Source organism: Miscanthus floridulus, chromosome 5 (genome assembly GCF_019320115.1).
Source record: "Miscanthus floridulus cultivar M001 chromosome 5, ASM1932011v1, whole genome shotgun sequence".
Taxonomy (NCBI): Eukaryota; Viridiplantae; Streptophyta; class Magnoliopsida; order Poales; family Poaceae; genus Miscanthus; species Miscanthus floridulus.
The window spans coordinates 119,570,369-119,595,378 of record NC_089584.1 but is presented as its reverse complement, the minus strand read 5'-3'; the positions used below and the strand labels follow the sequence as shown (position 1 = coordinate 119,595,378).

Below are 25,010 nucleotides of genomic sequence, written 5' to 3'. Positions count from 1 at the left end.
TAGTCACACCTTTTAAAACCCTCGCGCGAGATTTTCACGCTACAAAGTGTACCTTCCCGCGAATCCGAATGAAAACAAACTGACATATCACTCCTTATCTGGCCCCATGTGTCATGAGACACAGACTTGCGTAAACCAGGTATCGGTGCTTTTCCCAGAAAAAAGAACACCACGAGTGACAGGACGGATCACATTGCGCGGCAGAGACCCCGCCGCCTCTCCGCGCCCTCACACCGACTGCGCAGCCCCACCGGATCCCCGTCCTTGTGGCCCACGTGTCAGCAGGGGACGCTGCGTGCGCCTAAAGGCGAGGTGAACAATTCCGAACCCGTCGAATCGAACGGCGAGCGGTCCAACAACCCCACATCTATGAATTCGAGCCGCAGGATGCTGGCCAGCCTCGTCTCCGCCGTCGGATGGCGGGTCGCGTCTCGGATCCGGCCGTCGAGTATGAATTTGATTTCGAAAGGGAAGAGTGGGAGAGAAAGAAAGGGGGGAGGGGTGCCAAGAGAGAGAAGAGGGCAGTCGAGAGCAGCAGGGAGACAGGGAAAATCCACTACCCCCACACCAGCTTCTCAAAATCCGCCATTCCCCTCCGCCGCAAACCCGCGTCGGAGCTCGTGGCGAGCGCCGCCACCCCGCACTCGGCTGCGGGGCCTCCGCCCCCTTCGATCTTGAGCCGGCGGCCGCGATCCCGCCGCGGGTCCCCGCGGTCGCCGCGAATTGGGTTTGTGTTGACGTTACCGGTGGGCGGAGGCGTTTTGATCCTGTAGCTGCCGGGTTGAGTAGATGGCGGGCAAGGAGCAGGGCGGCCCTCCGCCGCCGCAGAGGCCTCCCGTGCCCGCTGCGTCCATGCAGCCGCCGATTAAGAAGCTGGTAAGGCAGCTCGATTTCAACTCGGCGGCGTTGGCGGGGAACCCCGCGATGGCGGCGGCGGCCGCCGCCGTATCTAGGGCTCTGCAGCCGAGGGCGTTGCCCGTGGGCTTCCAGCATCCGCAGCACGTGAGGGCTGCCGTGCCGATGGGGGTGCCGCAGCAGCTGCACCAGCGGGTGCTGCCGGTGATGCGCCCGCACCAGGTGGTGGGGCATGTGCCGCTCCCGCGGCACGCGGTGCCGCTGGCGGTCCCTGTACCGCAGCTTCGTCCGATGCTGCCGCAGCCAGTCCAGCGCCCCCCGGTCGCCGTTCCCTTGTGAGTGTCCCCGTTCTGAGATTTAGAAGTTTTGAAACTTCCGCCTCTCTGTTTGGTACGGAGCTCATTGTGCTCGATGACAGAGCCCGTTGTCGTCTTGATTCATACGCTGAACGTGGGAATGTTTCTGATTTCCTGAGTGTCACCACGAGGCAGTTTCCAAATTTTACTGTGGACTTGTCATTCCTTGGAAACGAAGACACATATTTGCGTTAGATGAGCTTATTGATCTTAAACTAACTCTTCTAGGAAAGTTTCAGCGCATTCTCCCTGCTGAAGATCCAAATATTTCAAGTTTTTTCTTTGAAATTTGCATCTTGCTCCAGTGTTCTAATTATGCTTTGGGACCTTGTCATGTAGGAAACCAGAGTCACCAAAACCACGAGCAAGACTCTATGAAGGAAAAGATAGCACTCCCACGAAGAAGAAGTGCTGCAACTGCAGGAACTCCAGATGTTTGAAGTTGTAAGTCAGATTCTATCCTTAGCTTGAGAAGAATGAAATATAGCAAAGGACTTGTAAGTCAGATTCTATCCTTAGCTTGAGAAGAATGAAATATAGCAAAGGACGTTTTCTCATGTGGATAGTGTTCTCCTCGTAGATGTAGGTTAGATGAATATAGCAAACAACTTAGTAGACACATACATGTAGATGTAGGTTAGATGAGTACAAGTAATTGTAATACAAATAATTCCAGTAATCTTTCTAGCATCCTTTCAATCCTTCATATCGTCTCCAAAACCCTAATTTCTGTCTCTGCATACCTTTACAAATCTATAAAGTGTGTCATTGTTTTGACCTCCAAGTTCAAAGAATGTACTGTTGTTGATTTTTTTTTCCAGCTGGGCATCTTGTGTATATACTTATCCATCTGAAATCTTTTTATGGTTCCTTTTACAGGTACTGTGAATGCTTCGCTTCTGGTACTCACTGTGATGGGTGCAACTGCACCAACTGTTTTAATAATCCTGAGAATGAGGTTGCCAGGCGTGAAGCTATTGAAGCTACATTGGAGCGTAATCCAGATGCTTTCAGGCCTAAGATTGGGAGCAGCCCACATACGAATAGGAATAATGTATGTTCTGTTGTCCAAATATTGTTCGCATAGTTACTTTCTAAAGGAACATTTATTGCCATTTGTTTTTCCTTCGAGTTTCAGTTAGTTATAGCGATGCCCATGCTCATTTAGAGGTCATAGTTTATTCTAATTGAGAGGATTTGAATTGAAAGACCCTTCTAGCTGAAGGGAAAAAGGAGAGCATTGCAATAAATTTATACGAGAAGTTTCATGATAATACCTGACATCTTAAAATTATTTATTTTTGAAGAATTCATGCCTGTAACTCATTTTCTCTAAGTTACTCTGAAGTGCCTCTTTGGAAATGTGTATCAATGTATTAGATTTGTGTGTGTGCTTGGCATTTTGTAAATCCAAATTTAAATCCTCAAAATTAAAATCAACATACCATATTTGACATTGTCTGAGATGGAAAATTGCTATTGTTGAACCTTAATCAAGCTCTTGTCTCTTTATTAAACTATTATTGATAAGCTTTCTGTAAAAAATATATCCTGGCAAGGTAGGAAGAAGACAAGGCTGGTGAAAAGTCCAATATTCAGTCTTCCCTGCAAAATGTTTGCCACCTATTCCCTAGTAAAGAAGTGCATGTTTTGTTTCCTTCCGCTTATACTAATATGAAGTGCACCTCCAGCCAAAAAAACAAGCTGTTCTAGAATACATCAACTTTTGCAATTTGTTCATCTCTACACAAAATCTACTTATATTTATTAAAAAACAATATTCATGGATTCGCCAGTGAAAAGTGCTTTAGTGTAATTATAATGTTATTGATTTTCTATAGCGTATTCTTAGAAAAAACGATGGTAGAAAGGATGCATCAGAGACTATTGATACCTTAAGTAACAAGAAATTTAGACTGTAGGACGCAGGTAGTATTTTTAGTTGAAAAGGAATAATGTTTTCAATAGGAAGGCCACATCCATATTTTCTCTTGTTATTCATAGCTAGCAATAGTAATTGGGAACTGATGAGACTTTGATAAATCAAATATGCTATTCCACTAACCTTAGACCCTAACCCTATTCTATTTACTATCAAATACAGACATTATCTCATTATTGCATTTCATTTAGGCCATGTTATTGTGCTTCCATGACATGTGGCATTAATTCTAGTCCATGAAATTGCCAGGATGTGTCTAGTGATCTCCCTTTAGTAGGGAAGCATAATAAAGGGTGCCACTGCAAGAAGTCAGGATGCCTCAAGAAGTACTGCGAGTGCTTCCAAGCTAATATACTATGCTCTGCAAATTGCAAGTGTATGGATTGCAAGAATTTTGAAGGAAGTGAAGAGAGAAGAAATCTTTTCCAAGGGGATCACAAAAATGCAATTAACATGCAGCAGGCGACAAATGCAGCTGTAAATGGTGCTATTGGAGCTACAGGATTCCCTTCTCCTTCCACATCAAGGAAGAGGAAACATATTGATCCTTCACTTGACAATTCAAATAAGGAACATGTAGCGCACAGGAATTATCACATACCTCAGGTAATGGACATGCCTAAGACTTGAACGTGCACTGTTTTCACCTCATTTCTTTATCTGGGAATGGCTTTGTGTTCTTGCCTTATTGTCTTCAGGAGCAAGCTGAAGTGCTTTGTTCCATCACTAGGAGTGAATTTTATTCCATGAATTGAATTGATGAATAGTGTCTCAAAACTTTTCTTTTTTACGTGACAAAGCAGTGTGCCAGACTGCCAGTGTTAGCTCCTTATACTCTACTTCTAGTAGATAAATGTGCAAACACACTAGTAGTCCTGTGGTTGGTCACTGAGTAATAATCGTACCACAGCTGGGGTTCAAATCCTGCCTTGTACCCAAATAAAAATCACTGTGCCTCTGCAAAAAGGGATAGGGTCATACTTATCAATGCCATTCCGGCTGCTATTCCGGTTTGCTCACTGGAATGAAACATTTCGGTACCGGATGATACCAGTGTACCATTCCGGGATACAATAAATAAAATGACAAATATATTTACAATTAACAATAACATGTACATGATATAAGCATGCATTCTGGTACAAGCGTTGGAGTTGTGGATTGCAGGCAACAAGCCTAAAACAAAAGGCTAATGAAGAAATAAAACGAGGTTCTAGGTGTAGATTGCACAAACACACACCCTATGGCCCAGCAGTACAGAGCTTGGAGCGTTCGCACTTCGCAGGGAGAGAAAAAGTAGGGCCCTTGCTGCCTTTGCTGGAGGGTGTGCGCTGCAGGAGTACAGGACCATCAGGAGTCATTACACGTTGCAAGAAATGCTGTGGCAGGACAGTACCTAAACCAAGAAACGGAAGATTCCACATGGAATAGCCGGAACTAGCGGAAGTGGCCGGGATTCTGGCCGGTACAGGATACAGTGTTGGCTGTGCCGGTCCTTCACTGGTAGGAGACATTACGGCTGGTACCGGAATGGTATTTACATGCATGGGTAGGGTGCCGGTCTGTGGTAGGTAGTTGCAGGTTTTCTCAGCCGGTTTTGCTGAGGTTTCTTCTTAGTACAAAGCTGTGGGGTGGTATTTCCCCCACCAGTTGAGTTTTTTTATAGATAAATGCACCTTACGGAATTCATTTTTTCTATTTTCGTGGGAGAACCTCGAATTATCTAGAACATAATTGCAAATTAAAATTGATTTTTTTATAAGGAGATAAGACAAAGCTACTTGTGGCAGCAATTATTATGAGACTCTGTTGAAACTAGTTGTATGTACTTCACACTTTAATCAGTCTATTTATCAGAAAAATGCAGTACCTGATGGTTCAATTCCAACAAGCCAGTCTGCACATCCTCCAACTCTGGGCCCCTTTAAAGTTACCTACAGGTAACTGTCCATAAGCTATATAACGTGTTCATAGAATGCCTACCATATTTGTTTTCTACGATGGGTTTCTGCCATCCCACTTCAGGCCCCTTTTAGCAGACATTGTCCAAGAAGAGGACATAAAGGAGCTATGCAAGCTTTTAGTGGTGGTATCAGGAGAGGCTGCAAAAACATATGCTGGTACTGCTCGTCTTTACGTTATTTTACCTTTTGCGACTTAGAAACAGAAAGTGACATTCAGTTCTGTATCCATGAGTTATCTTGTTGATATGCAGTGAAGTAACTCACATAGATCAGCACCTGTTTGTTTCAATATTAACTTGTCCCATGTACATGCAAGTTATTCTTTTCTTGCTTCAACGTTGGATTCGATCTTTTGTTTTGACTTGTTTATAAGTTTACATCATTTCCTGAACCTGGAATTTGGATGCTGGTGAAGTGCTTTATCAAAGTTTATTTTGACAACAACCAGAAGATAAGATATAGGGACAAAAGTGTTAGTGCTTCATCTCTCCATGCAGAAAATAAACGTGGGATACTTATTGTTATTGAGTTATTTGGGTTTTGCTTGGATGTGCAGCTATTACCTCTAATATATACTGTTATGTTATACTCTATAAATTACTAAGCGCTACATATCATGGTCAAGGTTACCATTTGCCTTTTTCCTGTTGAAACTGCATGAGAGTTGGCAAGCAGTTGATATGTACAATCACACTTTCTGTTTCTTAGATCATCTGTGAGCGTTTCACTGCATATTTTCACTTCTGTCCTTCAATGTGCTATATTTATTTATTTATCAATATAAGTATGGACACAGATTACATGTAGCACTATTTCATTCCCCCTGAGACCTGCAAGTATGCACTACTGTATGTTAAGAGAATGCAACCAAGAACAACATAGAGGATTAATGGATTATAAACAGAGTCTGCAAAATGGTTAAATGGGCATTAATTGGATGGTTATGTGCTGCTCATTGTATTATTTTTATTAAAATAACAGGCCGGAAAATGATGGAAGAGAGGGTTGGCGAGAAGGAAGATGAAAGGGGAGGACAGAAGGAAGGTGACACGGCAGATTCCCTAGCATTGACAAACCATGATAGAGAAGGAAATAATCAAGATCCAGATCAAAAAGCATCAATTGATGACCATTCAAGTAGAGGAACTCATACGGGCAAAGCTATTCTAGAAGAATCCAGACCTAACTACGCTGATGATCAGAAGTCCAATAGACCTATGTCTCCTGGAACACTAGCACTGTTGTGTGACGAAGAAGTGCTCGAGAAAATGTGTGACGAACAAGATACAGTGTTTACGACTTCTCAAAATGCTGTTCCTCAGCAGACAGTAACTGTCAACCAAAACCAATCTGCACTGTATGCAGAACAAGAAAGAGTTGTGCTGACAGAATTCCGTGAATGCCTCCGCAAGTTTGTGGTAAAAGGAAGAAGGAAAGGTACACCAAATGTTCCTATCCACCATGCTAATTGCTAATGCGAAATCCTTACACGTGACCTCATCTTGTTACTTCACATCAGTGATTTTTTTTTTGAGAGGGGGAATACAGTAAGGGAGGCCCCTACTGTGCAATTTATTTTATTATAAAAAAGAGAATAGAAAGATAGTTCGGTCAGTGATATTTGCCAGCATTGCATAATATATGGATCCATCTGACTGAATGGTTTTACATGGTCTTGTGTTGTCTGACTTAAGAGTTGAACTTGGTGACTTGCTAGCTCATTTATACAAGTACTTTCTTCCATTTTATCTGGGAACTGAGAATCCATTAGTAAACCTAGGAAGGCTAGAGTGTATATTGTGAAGAGATACATCCTTTTCTGTTTGCTTTCTAGGGCTAGGATGAGTTTAATCCTGATTATTCTCCCCTGCAGAGAACTCCATGGCAATCAAATCTGAAACATCTGGCTATCCTGGACAGGTAAATGGTGTTTCTCAAGTACCATATTCAAAATTAGATGTACCTGTTGTAAAAATATATCCGCAGAGTTCCAGCAGTAATGCTGGAAAACCTGTTACTGGCTTTTTGGACAAAAACTGAAGCCTGGGTGTTCCAGGTTTGTACTCAGGGTGTTGCAATGATCAAGGGAATCGTGTTTTCACCCCTTTAACATGTTTATCAGATACCTGTATCAGTCTTGATAGATATAATTTATATTTTAGAGAATTCAAATTTATTCTCATTGGTCAGAATAAGTGTAATGCTGGAATCTGGATAGTTAGTTTAGTCATAAATGCATTCAACCTTGTCGTATTTTCTACATTGTAGTTTCTCTCTTTTCTTTCCCTCTCGAAATTTTATCATTTGCCATCCACCTGATTCGAGCCAAGATGTAGCTGATGTTTGTGTTTTTGCAAAGTGTGCGTGCCGCACACAAACCACAACAACTTGGCTGGGGAGGATGTCCTTACAAGAGGAGCACAGCTGGGTGGGTGCTTATTTCAAAATCAAAAGTCAAAGGAAGAAAAGGTATCAATGCAGAGATGGACTCATCTGTCGTTGTTGCACTGATGTTATTTTGAACTCGCATGATCTTTTTAGCACCAAGGTGACATGTGCTACATCGATTCCATGGCTCTACAACTTTTGGCTGCCTTGTGAACTGTGATGTTTGATTGCCAACCCACAGGATAATTGTAACGGCGTCCTCATTCACCGCTGGCCATTACTGAATCTCTTTGACATCTTTTCTTCTTTGTTGCGCTGTTTCCATGATTTCAGATGTAAATACCCCTTCGTCCTTGTACGTGGAATTGAATAGCCGAAGCATTCAGTACAGGAAGAATCCGGGTGTCTGTTTTCATTAGACTCGTACAACAAGAGGTCCGAGTCCAAGTTTTGGTACTAGGAAAACGGCTTTAATCACACTAACCTGTACAGAAAATTGGTAGTGCTTATGTAGAGTAAAAAATGGCAACACTCATAGCTTGCAGACTGTTTATATTGCATAATTGCATTCGGTACGCTTGCAGAGAACCCATGACAGAATGCTTGCTGTCTACTGTCGCCTGCAAAGGTTACTGCCCCAGGATTTGAGATACTGAGTTTTTTATGTTCTTCAGAAATTCTTCCCTGCAGATAATATGAACTAATCAATCCAAAACGCAAAATAGGACCCGTGATGAATCGAGCAATACCAGTTAACTACAATGCTTATATTTGTACGGCTACTTCTAAGAGCCTGTTTGTCACGGCTCCTCCTGAGCGGCTCCTTCGGAGGAGCCGGAGCCGTTTTGGAGGAGCCACCTTCAAAACGGCTCCGGCTCCTCTGTTTTTTACTGAAAAACGGCTCCTCCAAGAAAACGTTTGGCAGGGCTCCTCTGGAGGAGGAGGAGCCGGAGCCAGAGAGGAGCCCTGCCAAACAGGTCCTAAATTACTCTCCCGTTTTAGTATGTTGGCCTATGGCCTTGGCAGACTTATCTCACACGGCACGTTTGGCAACTACTGAAAAGGGATATATGAATTAGTGATGGGAGTTGATGGAAAGAATTCAAGTGGAAATTTAACTCTTAGTCTAAATTCCTTGTTTGGTTAGTGAAGAGAATAAGAAGGGGAGTCGAAGAGAAAATGTATATCCCATGTATCTTGTCATCTTGTGTGATTTTTAAGTAGGAAATTATATGAAAAGACATAATGGACTGATGATACATTCATTTTTCATTAAAAGCACAACTCACACCCAACTACCACCTCTCTCTAGGGAAGTGATTGATGAGTTGGTCTCTAAACTCCCATTCTCCCTCCCACCAAAACAACCACTCTCATAAAACAAAAAAAAAATCTAAAATTCTAGCTCCAAACTTCCATTCCCTCCTTTCAATTATCTCCAACCAAACGTGTCAATAGTGTTTGTCCTATTGCAATACGTTTCCTCTTTATACCTGAAGTTAAATGCTTTGAAAGAAGAGATGTGTACCATATTATTTAGTAGGGGTATGCTTGAAATCATTTCACATGTTTTTTCTTGAAAAGATACTATCTCTTAATACTTCCTTCATTCCAAATTATATGACGTTTTGGCTTTTCTAGATACATTGCTTTTAAACATAGTGTATATCTAAGTACACAACAAAAGCTATGTATCTCTAAAAGCCAAAACGCCTTGTAATTTGAAATGAGGGAGTATATCCTAAGAGGTCCGGCAGTCATCCTCTCATGCCTGCTGCGGCTTTGCACGTATGTAATGGACTAATGGTAGTGCGTTGATCGGATGGACCAATCGTACCTATAGCATGGCTGTATGAACGAACATAATGGAACAGTAGTAGTTATTACCTCTTTGGCTTGAAGAGGAGATTGTTGTAGATGAAAAGCTGAAAATGTCAAGAGTTGATAATCAGGGCTCGGGAAAACTTACTTGCGATGATATAAAGCATTTGAAAAGATGGTAAAATTTTAGAGTAAACCCTAGGAGCCTAAAGGTGGGACAAAAACTTACCCATGCAACTAATATCCCAACTAGTTCAAAGAGAAGAGGAAGAACCGGGAGCTTATCGATGATCTGAAGATGAACGAAAACATGGACCAGATTAACCTTATGTGGCTTGTAGGTGAACGCTCATCTGTTAGGAATTGAAAGCTGCAACATGTCATTTGGAATGTACCTCAATGAGGTTGACTGAAGCCCATAATGCAGCTATTGCGGCAAAGCCTATACCAGCTAGACCAAAAATGTCTTCCGCAGTGCTGAACTGTATTCGTTTTTAAGAAAAAAAAAATTAATCAATACGACTATAGGAGTTTAGTTAGTCTTCCGCAGTGCCTCATGGAAGTACTAATGTCACCAAACAAAGCATAACCCTAAAGCTGCAGGATTGATGCATCCGGCATGGAAGTGAGCTTTGTAATGTTCAAAACTGCAAACATGGATCCGTTTTCTGCATTGTCAGCATGATGTCCCCAGCTAAGTTGGAAGTAGTAACACCCAATCTTGAGAAAGGCCAAGTTTGCTTAGCCAACAGCCACACAGTTTACACTGAAGACAACGAGGCAAGTCGCAGCACATTCATAAGAGAGCAAGAAATTTTTGGCCCTTTTGAAGAAGCTCAAACTTCAAGCTTGATATGGCTAAATAGCTTTTCATGAGTCATGACTCACAAGTCACCAGGACAAGAAACTCACAGAACTCGTGACGTATTTCACTATGCTCCCGGATGATTCTGAACTGTCCTGCGCAGCCTTGGCAACGACACTGCGGCTCCTTAGCTTGTCTGCACCACGCACACATTGCAGAACACAATGATGCATGTGAACTCTCGCATCAGGCCTCTATGCAGATTAACCAGGAGGAATAAACAGCAGCCCATCTGAAGGCAATTTTACCTGAAAGTCTGGGAGATGGCAGCCGTGGGGGACGGCCGCCGGAGAGGCTCCTCTTGCCGGATGGCGCGAGAGATGCCGCAGGCTGGGCGACGGCGAGGGCACACGCCATCATGACTGCGCACAAGCGAGAATCGCTGCAGAACGAGGCGGGATTGAGAGGCACGCGGCGATGGGCGACGCGTGTGGAGGAACACGAAGAACTGCTTGGCCTCCGACGTCTTGATGCGCCGCACGGCACCGGATGTGAACCGGAGCTCTCTAGTCCACTAACGCAACATCAGATGTCTGGTTTGCAGATTGCCCCCTGAGTTCTGCATGTATTTGCACTCGTCACCCCGCCAGATGGGAGGTGTGAACACTGAACAATGGCGACAAAGAAGCTCTCCGGTCGGTGAATCGGTGATGGTGATGGAGCCACTAAACAAACACCAGATTCCTTAATCAGGATTCAGGATGGACACGTGCCGCCTGAATCAAACCAAACAAAACGCTAGACACAAGAATCCAACCGGCACCGGCTGCTGGCAGCTGCAGCAGCAGCAGCAGCGCGCCATTCGTCCCAAAGAAAAGAGGAAGTAGCAGCGCGCCCGTGACGAGCCCTGTGCACGGCGCCGCGCCGTCCGAGCGTCCGAGCCTCTCGGTCCTCGAGGAGGGACGCGCGCTTCCACGCCACGAGAAACCCCGTCGTCTTCGCGTCATCGTGTGGGCGGTGTGCCTCCCGGTGCGGAGCCGCCGCCCCGCGCCAAAGGGAGGTCACGCGACCGCCTGGGCGCCTTGTCTCCTTGCCCCCGGTTTATTTGTCCCCGAACGCTCACTTCGCGCTCGTCTGCGTATGCCATTTCTGTGCTAGCTAGCTTGCACCCATTGTGAAGCCGAAGCTGAGGGGTCCGGGAGCGGCGACACATCGCTACAGTGCTCTCGTCCTGGTTTCCGCCTCAGGCGTTGCTTGGGGCCGCGAGCGGGGAGTGCGTGCCTGCGTGGGGAGGGAAGGTCGGAGATGGACGCTGAGGCCGGCGAGGCGGGGATGCAGCAGCCAGGGGTGGCGTTCCCGATGCCGTTCGACAGGTCGTCGTCGCGGCTAGGCGCGCCCGGCGCCGAGAGCTTCGACAGCGCGCTCAGGGTACGTTGAGCGGTTCGTCAGTTTTGCTCGGCCGTGTCGTGTCCTGTTCCTGTCGCGGCTCGGCGCGGCCTTGTTGGTAAGCTTACAGGCTGCCGTGTCTTGCCGTCTTGGGCCGTGCAGGAGCTCAAGGATCTGCGGTCTCAGCTGCACGAAGCGGCGGACTGCTGCGAGAAGGCGTTCCTCAACACCGACAAGAAGAAGCTGTAAGCAGCGCCGCCGCTCCCTCTTCTGCTACCCTCATTCTGTTACCCCACGAAGACATTGGTTCACAGGACACGTCACCTCTTTTTCATGGAATTATTATGTGTGTGCTCTGCTTTCATGCATGTGAAGGATTCTGGAGGGTACAAAGGGTTACATATGTGACGCGGTGGTAGCTGTGATTGATCACTTGGGGACTGTTTCATCCAAGCTTGAGCACAAGCTGCAGGAGAAGACTGACGTCACACAGACAGAACGAAAGATCAACTTCTTGAACCAGGTTGGACTTCTCTTGTTTACTTGCAAAGTAAAGCGCTGATTAACAGACTCTGATTTCCAATTGAATAAGTACTCATTACTTACGTGTTGTTCAGATCAGAACTTCATTTCTTCTCTGCTACTACAATTTTATTAAGAGTACTCTTTTATTAATTACGAAGTCAGCATTAACATATGCATGCTGCATCATATTTCTTTCATAGTTAGTAAAACTTTACGATGGCTGCCAATGGGCAAAGATCAAATGAAACCTTAATGATTTACTGAATTTTGTTATGGTCTGTTCATGGCACCAGAGGCTTTTGACATGCGAACAGTATGCCATTTCTCTGAAGCTTTTGACTGTACGAGGGGACCCTGATGCCATTCAATATCATCGTCGTTACATCTCACAATGTAAACCTTCTTAATTTTTCTTGCAAACTATTTATACCTCACATTTTACTGAACCATTAGCATCCATGCTTGCAACTAAAGCAATTTACCTACCTTCGAAACGAAAATTTAGTTCCCTTAGCAAATGTTCATCAGAGAAATGAAAGACTATAACATTACAGATGCAATTAGTGTATTTTTGTATTGTCCTGTGGATCAGTTGTGTTCTGATTTGGTAGTTCTAGTTTCTAGCACAAACATCTTATTAATGGTTTTTCTCTTACAATTTGTCGGGTGTCTCATGATTTTGCCCTATTGTATTGTTCTTAGACATTATTTCTTTTCTTAATGGAAAGATAAGCAGCTCTCCTGTTTATTTTGTATTCAAATTGTCTAATGTGATTCCTGTCTGAATATTTCTAGTCACAAAAGTTTAGTATCAATTATACTATTTGTTTACATATATACATCATCTTTTGGTCCATCCAAATAGCAAACAGGGATTGCATACTTTTTGTTTTGAACAGTGTACCTTTTTATTCAGTTTCATTTCGCTCAATTATTTCAAAATTGACTGGTTATATTATTATTGATGATTCGTTCAAAAAAATGCCATTATTGATTTGGTGTGTCTGCTATATTTTTCAACAGCTACTCAAAGGTCCAAACTGGGAAACGGTGTTGGTTCGAGGTTTTTTTTTGTTACTTGTTAATTTTGATCATTTTGTTATTATTTCACGTATGGGCCGCACCATTTAATGATTTTTGCTATATTTATATGATAGTAAAGACGATCCACGACTTCCGGAAATTACTGGCCCAACAGTATCTGGAGCTACCCTCACTCTCAAGCCATATGATGTTCAACCAGCCACCGGTAATAGTAATATGTAGTTTTCTGGGCATATTTATATAAGATTATATCGCTCTTAGTATAGCACTGTTTCTCTAAGTAATCCCTTATGGTTATCTTCATTCTTTTAAAGAAACAGCTTAGCAAAAAATTGGCAATGTTATTTGAATAATTATTCTGTAGCAACTAGCAAGGAGCCTGACCATAAATTGCTAAACTCATCAACAGAGGGGACAATACTGTCTTTGTAGAAAAAATGAAATTGTATGAGTGTTTGTATGCCTTGAAATTTATGTCAATGTATTATTACAATTCTACTTGAGGCTTAATAATAAGGTAAAAAATATATGTTAATCTTTTGTGTTTGTTCATCCATTGTCATTTCCTGGAGTCATGATAGATCTTCTATGTCTGTTCAATTCTTATTAGGAAAAGAACATACCGTGGTATCAGCAAATTTTGAGGACAGCCCAAGGACCATAAGAAGGTCATTCTCGTTTAGAGCAGAGGTATATTTCATTTCTATATACAGAAAAACTGGTACCTTATGTTTACTTTCAAAAAAAGAAAAGCGTACCTTATGCGATAATTAAATATTATTTCCTATCTAATATGTTGTCTTAGCTTGACACTACACTGTACAGACACCACAAAGTGAACGAACACTATTAAAATTGTATAAAGATTTTTGTGATGGTTTATGTTGATCAGAACAAGATTTTTTTTTTCTTTGTACTTTTGGCAGGATGTTCACATTGTTCTAGGTGATCAGAAGAAGAAGGCCAACCATGGGAGCACGAGTAACATCTTGTCATTTCTCAAGAAAACCAGGCGATGAGCATAAGAACTTTGCTAAAAAAAACATAAGAATCAATAGCACCAACGGGATAGAGTATAACTGTAGAAGTATCTTTTCCCCATTTGGATAGTCTTTCTTTTGTAGTACTATGTTGGTCCTACGGGTCATGCAACGCTTTCACTGTTTCACAATAAGTACTGATATACTGAAAGCATTTGTTCAATGAATCTATGGGCTTGTGTCTTCAGTCGTGAAATCTGGTTTCTTGTGCTTCGGGTGGCTGGTTTGGCACAGTTATCCCCACCTCCAGACGCTACATTGGTGGATTGGTGGCTCCGGGCTCGTACACAGGTTCCACACCACTGCCGCCGCGGATTCGACTCCGTCACTCTCTTGGTCACCTGGGAGCTGTCGAAGGAGCGCAGCCGCAGGACCTTCCAAGCCGAGTCAATGTCACCGCCTGTGGTTTGGTGTGAGAGAAAAATACATTATTACTGTTGACTGGTTTGGTGTGAGAGAAAAATACTATTCTGATTAGAAATTTACGATCGTTTACGACCACGCGAACAGGGTGGAGGCAAATGCTTTGATGGGTGCGGGCTTGGGAGATGTCGGTCTTCTCGGCGCGGGGCACTTAGGTAGTCCGTAGTTCTTCGGTCGCAAAATTGTTTTTCGTATAATTGCTTCTTGTAATGCCCGCCCGGGCCTTGCACAATGGCATCTCGTTGCGCTAGTCGCTCTGTAAACTCTAAAATTCCTAAATACGTGCTGAGCACGTTCTCGGGGAAAAAAAACAATGGGCTTGTTACTAGGTCCACAGAACTCAGTGAACCCGGCATTTTCGTCGATTCCCCCCTATATAAATATAGGAAAACAAAGGACCACTTTGTATTTCTGCATGGGAGAGCAAAAGGCACGCGAGGCATGTGACGTCCATATTGGCAGCAAGATAGGTAATGCACAGCGCGAGCTCATTTACAGCAGCAGACAGCAGGTGCGAGCTCATTTACAGCAGCAGACAGCGGGTGGGAGTGGGATTCTTCTCGGCTGCTTGTATTTTGGCTGCTTTTGATCACTGTAGCCACTGGGTTCATCAGGAAGACAGGAAGAGAACAGTGCCAATATGTCCAGAAGATCAGGAACTACATCAGAAACATGAGAAACATGAGAAGGGTATTGGGGGCTACATGTTTCCATCTTACGAACTACATCAGAAACACAACAGAATCACAGCTACATCACTGACTTCACGTACATATGTCAGGTCCTTAATCATCATCACCTTGATGTTCAACATCCTGCAACTACTTCATCACTAGCCTTGATTAGCTTTGGTTTAGCGAGCAACTTTGGCACAATATGTAGTATGACGTTCTCACCTTCTGCTAACTCTTCTTTGTCCACTTCAGCATAGAGACCTACCCAATAAGGCAATAACACATAAGAGAGCATGCATAACATACAATTTCAACATGATTTTTCACAATTTTGCCCTCAAAACAAGCTTGGTTTATTCCAAATGGCCCATCAAAGTGATGCAATGCCCAAATCATAGAATTTATGTTCTCTTGGAAGCCAGAGATTACACCATTTCCAAGCTTGGTGTAGCTCTCTATGAACATTGCTTGCCCCAAAGCCTGAGCTATGATTGTCCACAAAATCTTGGCCATGTTACAAGTCAACAACAAATGTGGGATACTTTCCATTTGGTCATAGAAATAACAGTTTGGACCCCCACCCCCATAGACACCTTCCTTTACTCATGTTGTCTTTAGTCAGAATAACATTATTTTCAACTAACCATAAGAAGATCTTGATTTTATTTGGGATTTTTCCCTTCCAAATATTATTATAAGTTGGTCCAACACCATTAACTATTAAGCCATTGTAAAGCGACTTCACTGAAAACTTTTTATTGCTTTCAAGCTTCTAAGTGACAACATCTTGCTCATCTAGAAGCTAAAAAATCATAATGTTGATGCAAATTTGATTATAGTTATTTCTCAACTCGTCAATAAGCCATCTGCTAAAAGTAATTTGAAGCTTCTCATCTTTTACCTGACTAACACAAATATCCTTCTCATCATAAATTTTATATAAGCAAGGAAACAAATCATAGAGAGCTTTATCATAGAGCCAATCATCTTGCCAAAATTGTGTTTTCTTTCTATTTTAAAATTTTGATTGATCTACCTTGCATACAAACGCATCTTACTTTTAAAAGATCTACCCAAACAAAGGAATCATTAAGTCTATGTTTCACAAAGTTAATGGATCTCTCTTTTATGTATTTAAATCTGATAATGTCTTGCCATGAGCCATCTTCCTTTTAGAATTTCGACCACCATTTGCATAAAAGACTTAAATTCATCTTTTTAACATCTTTGATGCCCAAACTCCCTTTCCTCTTGCTTTTACAAATTCTGGTCCATTTTACTAGATGATATTTTCTCTTTATACCTCCCCCTTCCAGAAGAAAGTCCTTCTGACCTTATCAAGCCTCTTGATAACTGTTTTGGGTGACAAGTAAATGAACATGTGATAAATTGGTGAATTATTCAAACTGACACTTATCATAGTGGACTTGATAGCTATAGACATGGTGACACCTTTCCACACATCTAATCTTTTAACATTCTTTTCTTCCAAAGGAAGCCAGTCAATGATATTAAACCTACTAGGACTTGTAGAGACTCCTAAGTATTTAGGGAGAAAGCACACTTGACAGTTAAAGATGTCGGCATAAAACGGACCCCGGTTCTCACGATCATTTATCATTGGGATTTTGCTCTTATTAAAATTGATTTTCAGGTCAGCCATCATTTCATACATGTACAATGATAATTTCATATTCCTTTCACCTTCCTGATCATGTTTCAAGCATATTATCGTGACATCCTCGTACTGTAAGATGGCCAACACCACCAACAATGATATGGTCAATGAGTCTAGTTATCAGGCCATTAGCTTGGGCTTTAAGGACCATTCTTGTCAAACAATTAGCAACAAAATTGAAGAGAATGGGTGACAAGGATCTCCTTACATTACTCTCTTATAGTTTTTGATGTATAGGTATGTGATGTTTTCAACCTTACGCTACTGTCACATAAGAGACCACTTGTTTGATCCACTCACACCATTTCTTGAAAAGAAACTCTTACCTCTAAACATTTAAATAAAAAAATTCAGTTGACTTTGTCGTAAGCCTCTTCAAAGTCTAGTTTCAGAATTATGCCTAGTTGTTTCTTCCTTTTAGTCTCATGGAGGATTTCATGTAAAGACATAACATTAGACATAATATTCCTCCCTTTCATAAAAGCATTTTTGTGCTGGGTGTATCAACTTTTTAGCATATAGCTCAAGTCTTATAGTTAGAGTCTTTGTTATCAACTTGTGTAAGAAATAGGAATACTATCTAGGACAACCACCTTATTCTTCTCCCTCTGGAACAAAGCAGCCTTGGTCTCTGATTCTGAGAAGGGTCTACATAGATCTTCATTATTATATTCAGATGACTACTCGATCTCATCCCTGATGTTGTTGTTCATTTGAATATTGAACTCAAGGGTAGGGCCAAATAGTTTAGTGTAATATCAAGTGGCATGTGTTAACAAATTTTGTCTCCTTCAATTAAATTCGCATCTCTTTCTAGAATTAAAATTGAGTTCTTTCTTTTTCTTCCACTAGCAATCTTATGAAAAGAAACTAGTATTACGATCTCATTTAAGTAACAATTATCATGACTCGTATTCTACCAATATAACTCCTCTTGTTCTAGTAAGTTTAGATTTTCACTAAGCAACCATGATTTCCTTTTTATTTGTTCATTTACTAAGTCATTTACTTCTTTAGTATTTTCCAGTTTTGTTAATTCCTTTTGAATGTCTTTCCTTCTCGTCCTTATATCACCTTACAAATTAAAGCCCCAGCCTTTGAAGTATTGTTTAAATAGTTTTATTTCTACTGAATCTTATCCAAAGCTGGTTTTGCTTTGCAAGGTTGTGACCATAACTTTTTCACTAAATCATGAAAATCAGGATTATGCAGCCAACTCAACTAATAAAATATGAAGTGTATATGCTTTACAGATTTACCAGAGAAAATGATAAGAGGGTTATGGTCAGATACCTCTCTAGGAAGCCTTTTAGCAATAGCATATGGGAAGTTATCTTCTCACTCTTCAGAGACTAAAATTATATCCAATTTTTCTAAAGTTGGAAAGTCCTGATTATTAGACCATGTGAATAAACCATCAGTCTCATGGAAGTGGATAAGGGTAAACATCCCAGAATATCTATGGACACCATTGTTCTTATTTCTTTTCTTACCATATATAATTATATTAAGGGTTAAGTTCAATTTACACCCTCCAACTTGCAGCAAAGTTCGAATTTCAACCTCGAACTTCAAAACCGGACAACTTTGGCCCTCCAACTCTCGAAAAAGTTCAACTTTCAACCTTCTGCGGTTTTGCAGATAAACAGTAACTTTTGATATTTTTGGAAGCGTTGAAATTTTATATTATTTTTTCGAGCATCTTAACGTCCTCAAATGAGAAAATTCAAAACTACAAAGTTGTAGATCTCATCGAGGTCTACAATTTACATATAAAAATTATCTTCATCCGACATCATATTGAAGGGTTTTCTATTTTTTGAAATTTGAGTCTCATCACGCGATAAAATATGGTGCTGAAATTTTATATTATTTTTTCGAGCATCTTACTGTCCTCAAATGAAAAAACTCAAAACTACAAAGTTGTATATCTCATCGAGGTCTACAATTTACATATAAAAATTATCTTCATCCGACATCTTATTGAAGGGTTTTCTATTTTTTGAAATTTGAGTCTCATCACGCGTGAAACAATTTTGTTGCGTGATGAGACTCAAATTTCCAAAAATAGAAAACCCTTCAATACGATGTTGGATGAAGATAATTTTTATATGTAAATTATAGACCTCGATGAGATCTACAACTTTGTAGTTTTGAGTTTTTTCATTTGAGAACAGTAAGATACTCGAAAAAATAATATAAAATTTCAGCACCATATTTTATCGCGTGATGAGACTCAAATTTCAAAAAATAGAAAACCCTTCAATACGATGTCGGATGAAGATAAGTTTTATATGTAAATTGTAGACCTCGATGAGATCTACAACTTTGTAGTTTTGAGTTTTCTCATTTGAGGACGTTAAGATGCTCGAAAAAATAATATAAAATTTCAACGCTTCCAAAAATATCAAAAATTACTGTTCATCCGCAAAACCGTGCAAAAGGTTGAAAGTTGAACTTTTTCGAGAGTTGGAGGGCCAAAGTTGTCCGGTTTTGAAGTTCGAGGTTGAAATCCGAACTTTGCTGCAAGTTGGAGGGTGTAAATTGGACTTAACCCTTATATTAAAGTCTCCTCTAGCTAAGATAGGTTCAATACTATTTGAACAGAATTTGGATTGCTCAGACAGAAATTTCAGTTTATTTTTCTCCTGGGTTGCTCAATAAATAACCAACACTCTGTGTTTGAATTCATGCAATGTGGAAACAAACAAGAACTCATAACCTTTCCTCGTCATCCTGTGTCGTGAGGCCTCGCTCAACGATGGGAAATCTCATGAGGATGAGGAGGAATCTTGTTAGGAATGTTCTGAGGAGTAGACTGCGGTCGACGTGAGAGATTGGTGTGAGAATGTTTGGGGGAGAGGAAGACGACTCAGAGCCGCCATGGATTCGTGTCACCATTGTCTCTCCGTTCCAATGTGCTGTGTTTTTTTGGTAGTGATGTGTTTTTCCCCCCCTGAATTTGATCAAATGACCAGAGCATTCAAAGAATCGCCGCATCCTGTTTTGGTTCCAGAACCGGCGATGTCAGACCAAGGTAAATTAGCTTAACGCACTACATGCATGCCGATCGCTGCACTGCACCTCTGATTGCACTGCGTCATGGAGACTATTACAGTACCTTTTTTTTTCTTCTTTGCTTCGTATGTTCAGGTAACTGAGGAGCGGCATGAGAACTCGCTGCTCAAGCCCGAGCTGGAGAAGCTCCGGGAGGAGAACCGCGTCATGCGAGAGCTCATCAAGAAATCCTTACGCAGCCAAGGGCAGCAGCTGCGCCTGGAGAACGCTAAGCTCAAAGCCGAGGTTTGTATGCGCCGCCATCTTGCCAACTCAACTCTTTAGCCCCTGCGCGTGGTTGCAAACGCTGACACACGGCGGGCGTGGAACACCACCGTGCCAAACAGATTGAGAGGCTCCTTAGGGGGAACAACGCAGCCGCCTTCTCGACCTCGCCGTCATGCTCTACGTGGGGCATCCAGATCAGAAGCAGGAGCTCGCTGGACGACGTTGGCCACGACAAGACGAAGTTCCTGGAGCTTGCCGGCCGCGCGCTGGACGAGCTGACGACGATGTGCTCCTCCGGGCAGCCACTCTGGGTGCGCAGCATCGAGACCGGCCGGGACGTCCTGAGCTGCGACGAGTACGCGCGCTTGTTCCGGCACCACGACGATGACTCCGGCGACCGGCGGGGCGTGTGGTCGGTTGAAACGTCAAGGGAGACTGGCGTTGTGTACTGTAACGCGACGAAGCTTGTGGGCGCTTTCGTGGATGTGGTATAGTACCATCAATCTTCCTGCACACTACACTGAATCAGAGATTTAATTATCATCTCGAAGCTCTGAACTTTTGTGCAGAACCAGTGGAAGGAGATGTTTCCTTCCATGATCACCAAGGCGGCGACGCTGGAAGTGATCCATGCAGGCGAGAACGATCACCTAGACGGCATCGTGCAACTGGTAATCCAACAAGTCCTTCACAATGCAATCCCCCTGATCGAGGAATGGTCTGTCTATAATAATTTGACCGATTGCTGCTTTCAGATGTTTGCAGAGGTCCAGACGCTGACACCACTGGTACCTACAAATGGGCTATCGTCGATGTCTCCTTGGACAACTTTGAACCGGGTGCACAAACGTCGTCGACGCTTCGCATGTGCTTGAAGAAGCCCTCAGGATGCATTGTAGAAGAGCAGAGCTTGGGCCGTTGTTGCAAGGTAACGCGATTCCACGAACACGACATGGTTCGAACAAACAAATCAATGCCGGTTCAACCGAACTGCATGCACCGTGGAAGTACTAAGGATTCACTCATCCGTGGCGTGCGAACCTGCAGGTGACCTGGGTTGAGCATGTCAAATGCCGCGAGGCCGCGGTTCCGTCGATGTACCGGACGGTGACCGCGAGCGGCCTGGCGTTCGGTGGCGGCACTCGGTCTGCAGTGCGAGAGGATGGTCTTCTCGGTTGCGACCAACGTCCCGACATGGGGCTCCAACGGTAAATAAGCGTTGCTCATGCTGTGCACGCAGTGCAGCCTAGTAGTACTATAATGACACAGGGCAAGTGCAGGGGTCGCCACACTGTCAGGGAGGCAGAGCGTCCTGAAGCTCGCGCAGCGGATGCCATCCAGCCTCTGTCGCGTCATCGGTGCCTCCAGGGACCTGGCGTGGAGCAAGGCGTCGAACCACGGCGGCACCCGTGAGATCCGGGTGATGTGCCGGAAGAGCACCGGCGAGCCGCGGGGGCTGATCGCCTGCGCGGTGCTGTCGGTGTGGCTGCCGGTGAAGCCGGCGGCTCTCTTCGGCTTCCTGGTGGACGAGTCGCGGCGCCACGAGTGGGACTTGATGATGCCTGGACAATCTGTCCAGAGCTACGTGACTGTGCGCAAGGGGGGTCACCGCGGCAACCGGGTCACGGCATACGTAAGTTTCAGCTCGTCTCCGACGGAACCACTCCAATCATGCATGCCATGTATGCGAGTCACGCTCACACTGCTGCTTTTCGGACGTGCGTCAGGCCGTGGAACCTTCCGCGGAGGAGCTGAGGGGTAAGTGGATCCTCCAGGACAGCAGCACCAGCCCCTGCGAGTCGACCGTCGCGTACGCGCTTATCGACGCCGCGGTCCTGCAGCCGGTGGTCTATGGGGACGACTCCAGTGCCGTGGCCGTGCTGCCGTGCGGCTTCGTGGTGATGCCGGACGGGCGGGAGGCCAGGCCGGCGGTGACAACGTCGAGGAAGGATAAGGTGGAGGGCAGGACGGTGGTGGAGTCCACCGGGTCGCTGGTCACCCTGGTGTTCCAATTCCAGGCGCTGGCTGGCTCGTCGGCGACGGATGCTGCGCTCCCGACGGATGCGGTGAAGGCCCTAACGCGTCTGGTGTTCTGCACGTTGGGCAACATCAAGAAAGCGCTGGATTGTTGATCTGCCGGCGGATGTGATACATATACCTTCCATGGAACAAATATACTTGCAAATTTTGTGTTCAGTTAAACTGCTAAAGGATGTGCTGCAAATTTACAAATATACTGCTAAAGGATGTTAAATTTTGTTCAGTTCAATTTTGCAAATATACATGTTGAATCGATCGTGTGACGACTCAATAACTGAGCATGTGCTGCCACCCCTTTCTTGTACAGATCCGGCCGCAGCATCGCCATGGGCACGTCGTCGTCGATGTCGATCTCCCAATCCTCTGTACCACTTGCACACATTTGGATCAGTGTTCGCTAAAAAGTTTGTGCCGGCACACACCACAATAACTGCATATCATGGAGCTCACCTTTGCCAGCACGTCATGCATTCCCTGGCTCGGATCAGATAAAGGTATCGGTAGCGTGTAAAAATGGGTGGTCCTATAACCCGTTCGTTTGAACTCATCCGGCTTATCAGCTATAATTACAGTATTTTTCTCTCATAATAAAACAGCTTCAGCCGACTTACCAGCCGACTTTAATATTAGCCGAACAGGCCCCTAAGCCTCGAGGAGTTGAGGTGGTCTTTTGTCCTAAAAAAGTAGAAATATACTTTTCTAAAAAGACAAATGATTTTTGAATGTAACCATATATACTGCTCCCTTCCTTCCAAATTATAACCTTTTTCTACTCTATTTGTTCTAAATTATAAATCGCTTTTTTGGTACATCGAATTTGCCATGTGTCTCAGCATACGTATCAAATTCGGTATTCTAGAAAAGTCAAAGCGACTTATAATTTAGAACAAATGAAGTATATACATGGGGTTTTATATAGCTGGGCATAGTGTGTATCTAAGAATCCAGATAAAAAGCTTAAAGGTCTTAAAAAAAACTTGGTAAGAAGAGGCTCTAAGAGCATCTCCGAGAGTTCCTTAATTTTTTCTCCTAAAAACATGTAGTTCGGCAACTCCTAAAAAAGTATTAGAATGGAAAAAAATAGTCATCTCCAAGAGTTTTTAATAAATGACATCTAAAAATCAAATTTGAGGCCCACCTCATCTCCACGCTGCTTCATGGCCGCTATCGGCTCAGAGGTGGGCACGAAGCGGGTCTCCATGCCGATGTTGGCGAGGAAGCCCGGCATCGGGGGCGGCAAACCCCTGCGATCGGCGACGGCGACATGAGATGCTCGCTCTGCTCTTCGTCAGTGGCGACGACAGCCGCTGGGGTCTCGTCATACTCGGCGATCGGGGTGCCGGTGTCCGTGGCGTACTGGTGTCGGCGCGGGGGACCACGGGCTTGTTGCTAGCCACATCCCCGTGAGCACCCGCGACGACAGGCTCCACACGACGTCGGCCCGCCGCTGCATTCTCGCCCTCGCCTGCGCCGTTAGCATCGTCGCCCTCTTGCCGGCGCGGGCCGGTCCGTGCGCGAGCATCCATTGCATTGTCGTCAGCTTCTGCCTCTCCGCGCCCCAGCTCGCGCTCCCGCCGCCTCCGGATGGTGGGCACCTCATCTGCACGCCCCCACGTGTAGGCTCCGCACCTTGAACCTCCCGGCGCTGTAGCCCGCCGCGCCCAGCAGCCTCGCCGACTGCACCACGGCAACCATCAAACGCCCACCGCCTCGTACCGCCGCCACGGGTCGCGCACCTGGATGGTCGCCACCAGCGTGACGCGCCCGTCCGAGCCACCTGCAGCAGACTCGGACCACTCGTCCGACGGCACCAGCGAGTCGAACACGCTTGTCGTGTCCCCCGCGGCCGCCGACACTTCGAACGACGCGTCCTCGTCGGGCATCTCGGCCTGGACCGCCAGCGCGTCCACGGCCATGGGCTCCAGCTTCTGCAAGGAGAAAGCGAGAACTTCGTCCAGCGTCTCCGGGTCGTCACCCGCGGTCCAGACGCCCGTGGAGACGCGCTCGCTCCGGCCCTCGGACAAGGCCATGGCGAGCTTCCGACCAACCGCACGGACCGCGCGGCGCTCGAGCTCGCGCGGGGGACGAATACGTGCGACAGGAGCAGCGCATAACTTTACGCCGGTTGGGTGATTTTTCTCGAGTCCTAAAAATTTGGGAGGATATATTAGAAGTTGTTGGAGAGGAATTTTTTTTCATCTTACTAAGAGCAAGGCTAATAATACAGCCGGTTTGCTGGTTGTAAGGTTTTTTGCAGCCTTCTCTCAGCCCACTCATACAGTAGTTAGCTCTTTACAGTTAATACATGGCCCACTTGTCTCTCTCACAGATTTTCTTGGTTCTTGTGCCCAAGCCGGCTGTAAGCTTACAGCCCGCTTCTCCTCTCTCTCCTCCCCTCTCTTTTCCACCTCAGCATTTAGTCGGTTTACAGCCTGCTATTATACTTGCTCTAAGAACCAAAGATTAGGAGGAGATTTAGGGAAACTCTTAGATGCTCTAACACTTCAAAAAAAAAAAAAAACTCCCATATCTGGCGAGACACCGGAGCGGGAAGGGAGGGGGACCGGCGGCGGTAGAGACGGGATGGCGGCTGCGGCGCTGGGGCTACTCGCGAGGCTGGGGCACGCGAGTATACGTACAGAAGTGTCCTTGTGCCACGACAGTCCAGTGGTCCACGCCTCCACGGACCATACGATCAGCGGCAGACGGCACCGAACAAGGGACTCACGCGCACGTAGGCAGTAGCCACGCACACGCCGCCACGGCGCAGCCACGACTCCAAAA

The 25,010-nt window shown here is 44.5% G+C and overlaps 3 protein-coding genes and 1 pseudogene across 6 annotated transcripts; 3 read left to right on the top strand and 1 right to left on the bottom strand.

Annotated features, from left to right (window-relative positions):
- The first annotated feature begins 657 nt into the window (after nucleotides 1-657).
- On the top strand, nucleotides 658-7,426 carry LOC136450594 (protein tesmin/TSO1-like CXC 5). Of its 2 annotated transcripts, XM_066451107.1 has the most exons (9): nucleotides 658-1,190; nucleotides 1,551-1,655; nucleotides 2,091-2,265; nucleotides 3,403-3,759; nucleotides 5,011-5,093; nucleotides 5,179-5,273; nucleotides 6,099-6,554; nucleotides 6,991-7,037; nucleotides 7,174-7,426. In XM_066451107.1, exons 1-9 carry the CDS (start codon nucleotides 790-792, stop codon nucleotides 7,225-7,227), a joined length of 1,773 nt encoding a protein of 590 aa, XP_066307204.1. In that variant the 5' UTR covers nucleotides 658-789; the 3' UTR covers nucleotides 7,228-7,426. The 2 variants fall into 2 exon arrangements, with proteins under 2 accessions (XP_066307204.1, XP_066307203.1); XM_066451106.1 differs by having other exon boundaries at nucleotides 6,991-7,426.
- A 360-nt stretch (nucleotides 7,427-7,786) lies between these two features.
- On the bottom strand, nucleotides 7,787-10,690 carry LOC136450595 (protein CURVATURE THYLAKOID 1C, chloroplastic-like). Of its 3 annotated transcripts, none has more exons than XR_010758386.1 (7): nucleotides 10,440-10,690; nucleotides 10,239-10,327; nucleotides 9,722-9,808; nucleotides 9,556-9,618; nucleotides 9,393-9,430; nucleotides 7,990-8,189; nucleotides 7,787-7,857 (listed from the first exon to the last, which is right to left on the bottom strand). XR_010758386.1 is itself a non-coding variant. In XM_066451108.1 (6 exons), the coding sequence occupies exons 1-6, from the start codon at nucleotides 10,549-10,551 to the stop codon at nucleotides 8,135-8,137; spliced, it is 444 nt and encodes a 147-aa protein (XP_066307205.1). In that variant the 5' UTR covers nucleotides 10,552-10,690; the 3' UTR covers nucleotides 7,892-8,134. The 3 variants fall into 3 exon arrangements, 1 of the variants encoding a protein (XP_066307205.1); XR_010758387.1 differs by having other exon boundaries at nucleotides 7,787-7,820; XM_066451108.1 differs by lacking the exon at nucleotides 7,787-7,857 and having other exon boundaries at nucleotides 7,892-8,189.
- A 301-nt stretch (nucleotides 10,691-10,991) lies between these two features.
- Nucleotides 10,992-14,525, top strand: LOC136453287 (probable protein ABIL5). Its single transcript, XM_066453862.1, has 8 exons — nucleotides 10,992-11,559; nucleotides 11,680-11,762; nucleotides 11,893-12,040; nucleotides 12,336-12,435; nucleotides 13,066-13,105; nucleotides 13,200-13,291; nucleotides 13,697-13,776; nucleotides 14,013-14,525. The coding sequence occupies exons 1-8, from the start codon at nucleotides 11,437-11,439 to the stop codon at nucleotides 14,103-14,105; spliced, it is 759 nt and encodes a 252-aa protein (XP_066309959.1). The 5' UTR covers nucleotides 10,992-11,436; the 3' UTR covers nucleotides 14,106-14,525.
- A 5,137-nt stretch (nucleotides 14,526-19,662) lies between these two features.
- LOC136455228 (homeobox-leucine zipper protein ROC9-like) lies at nucleotides 19,663-22,318 on the top strand (annotated as a pseudogene).
- Nucleotides 22,319-25,010: the final 2,692 nt, after the last annotated feature.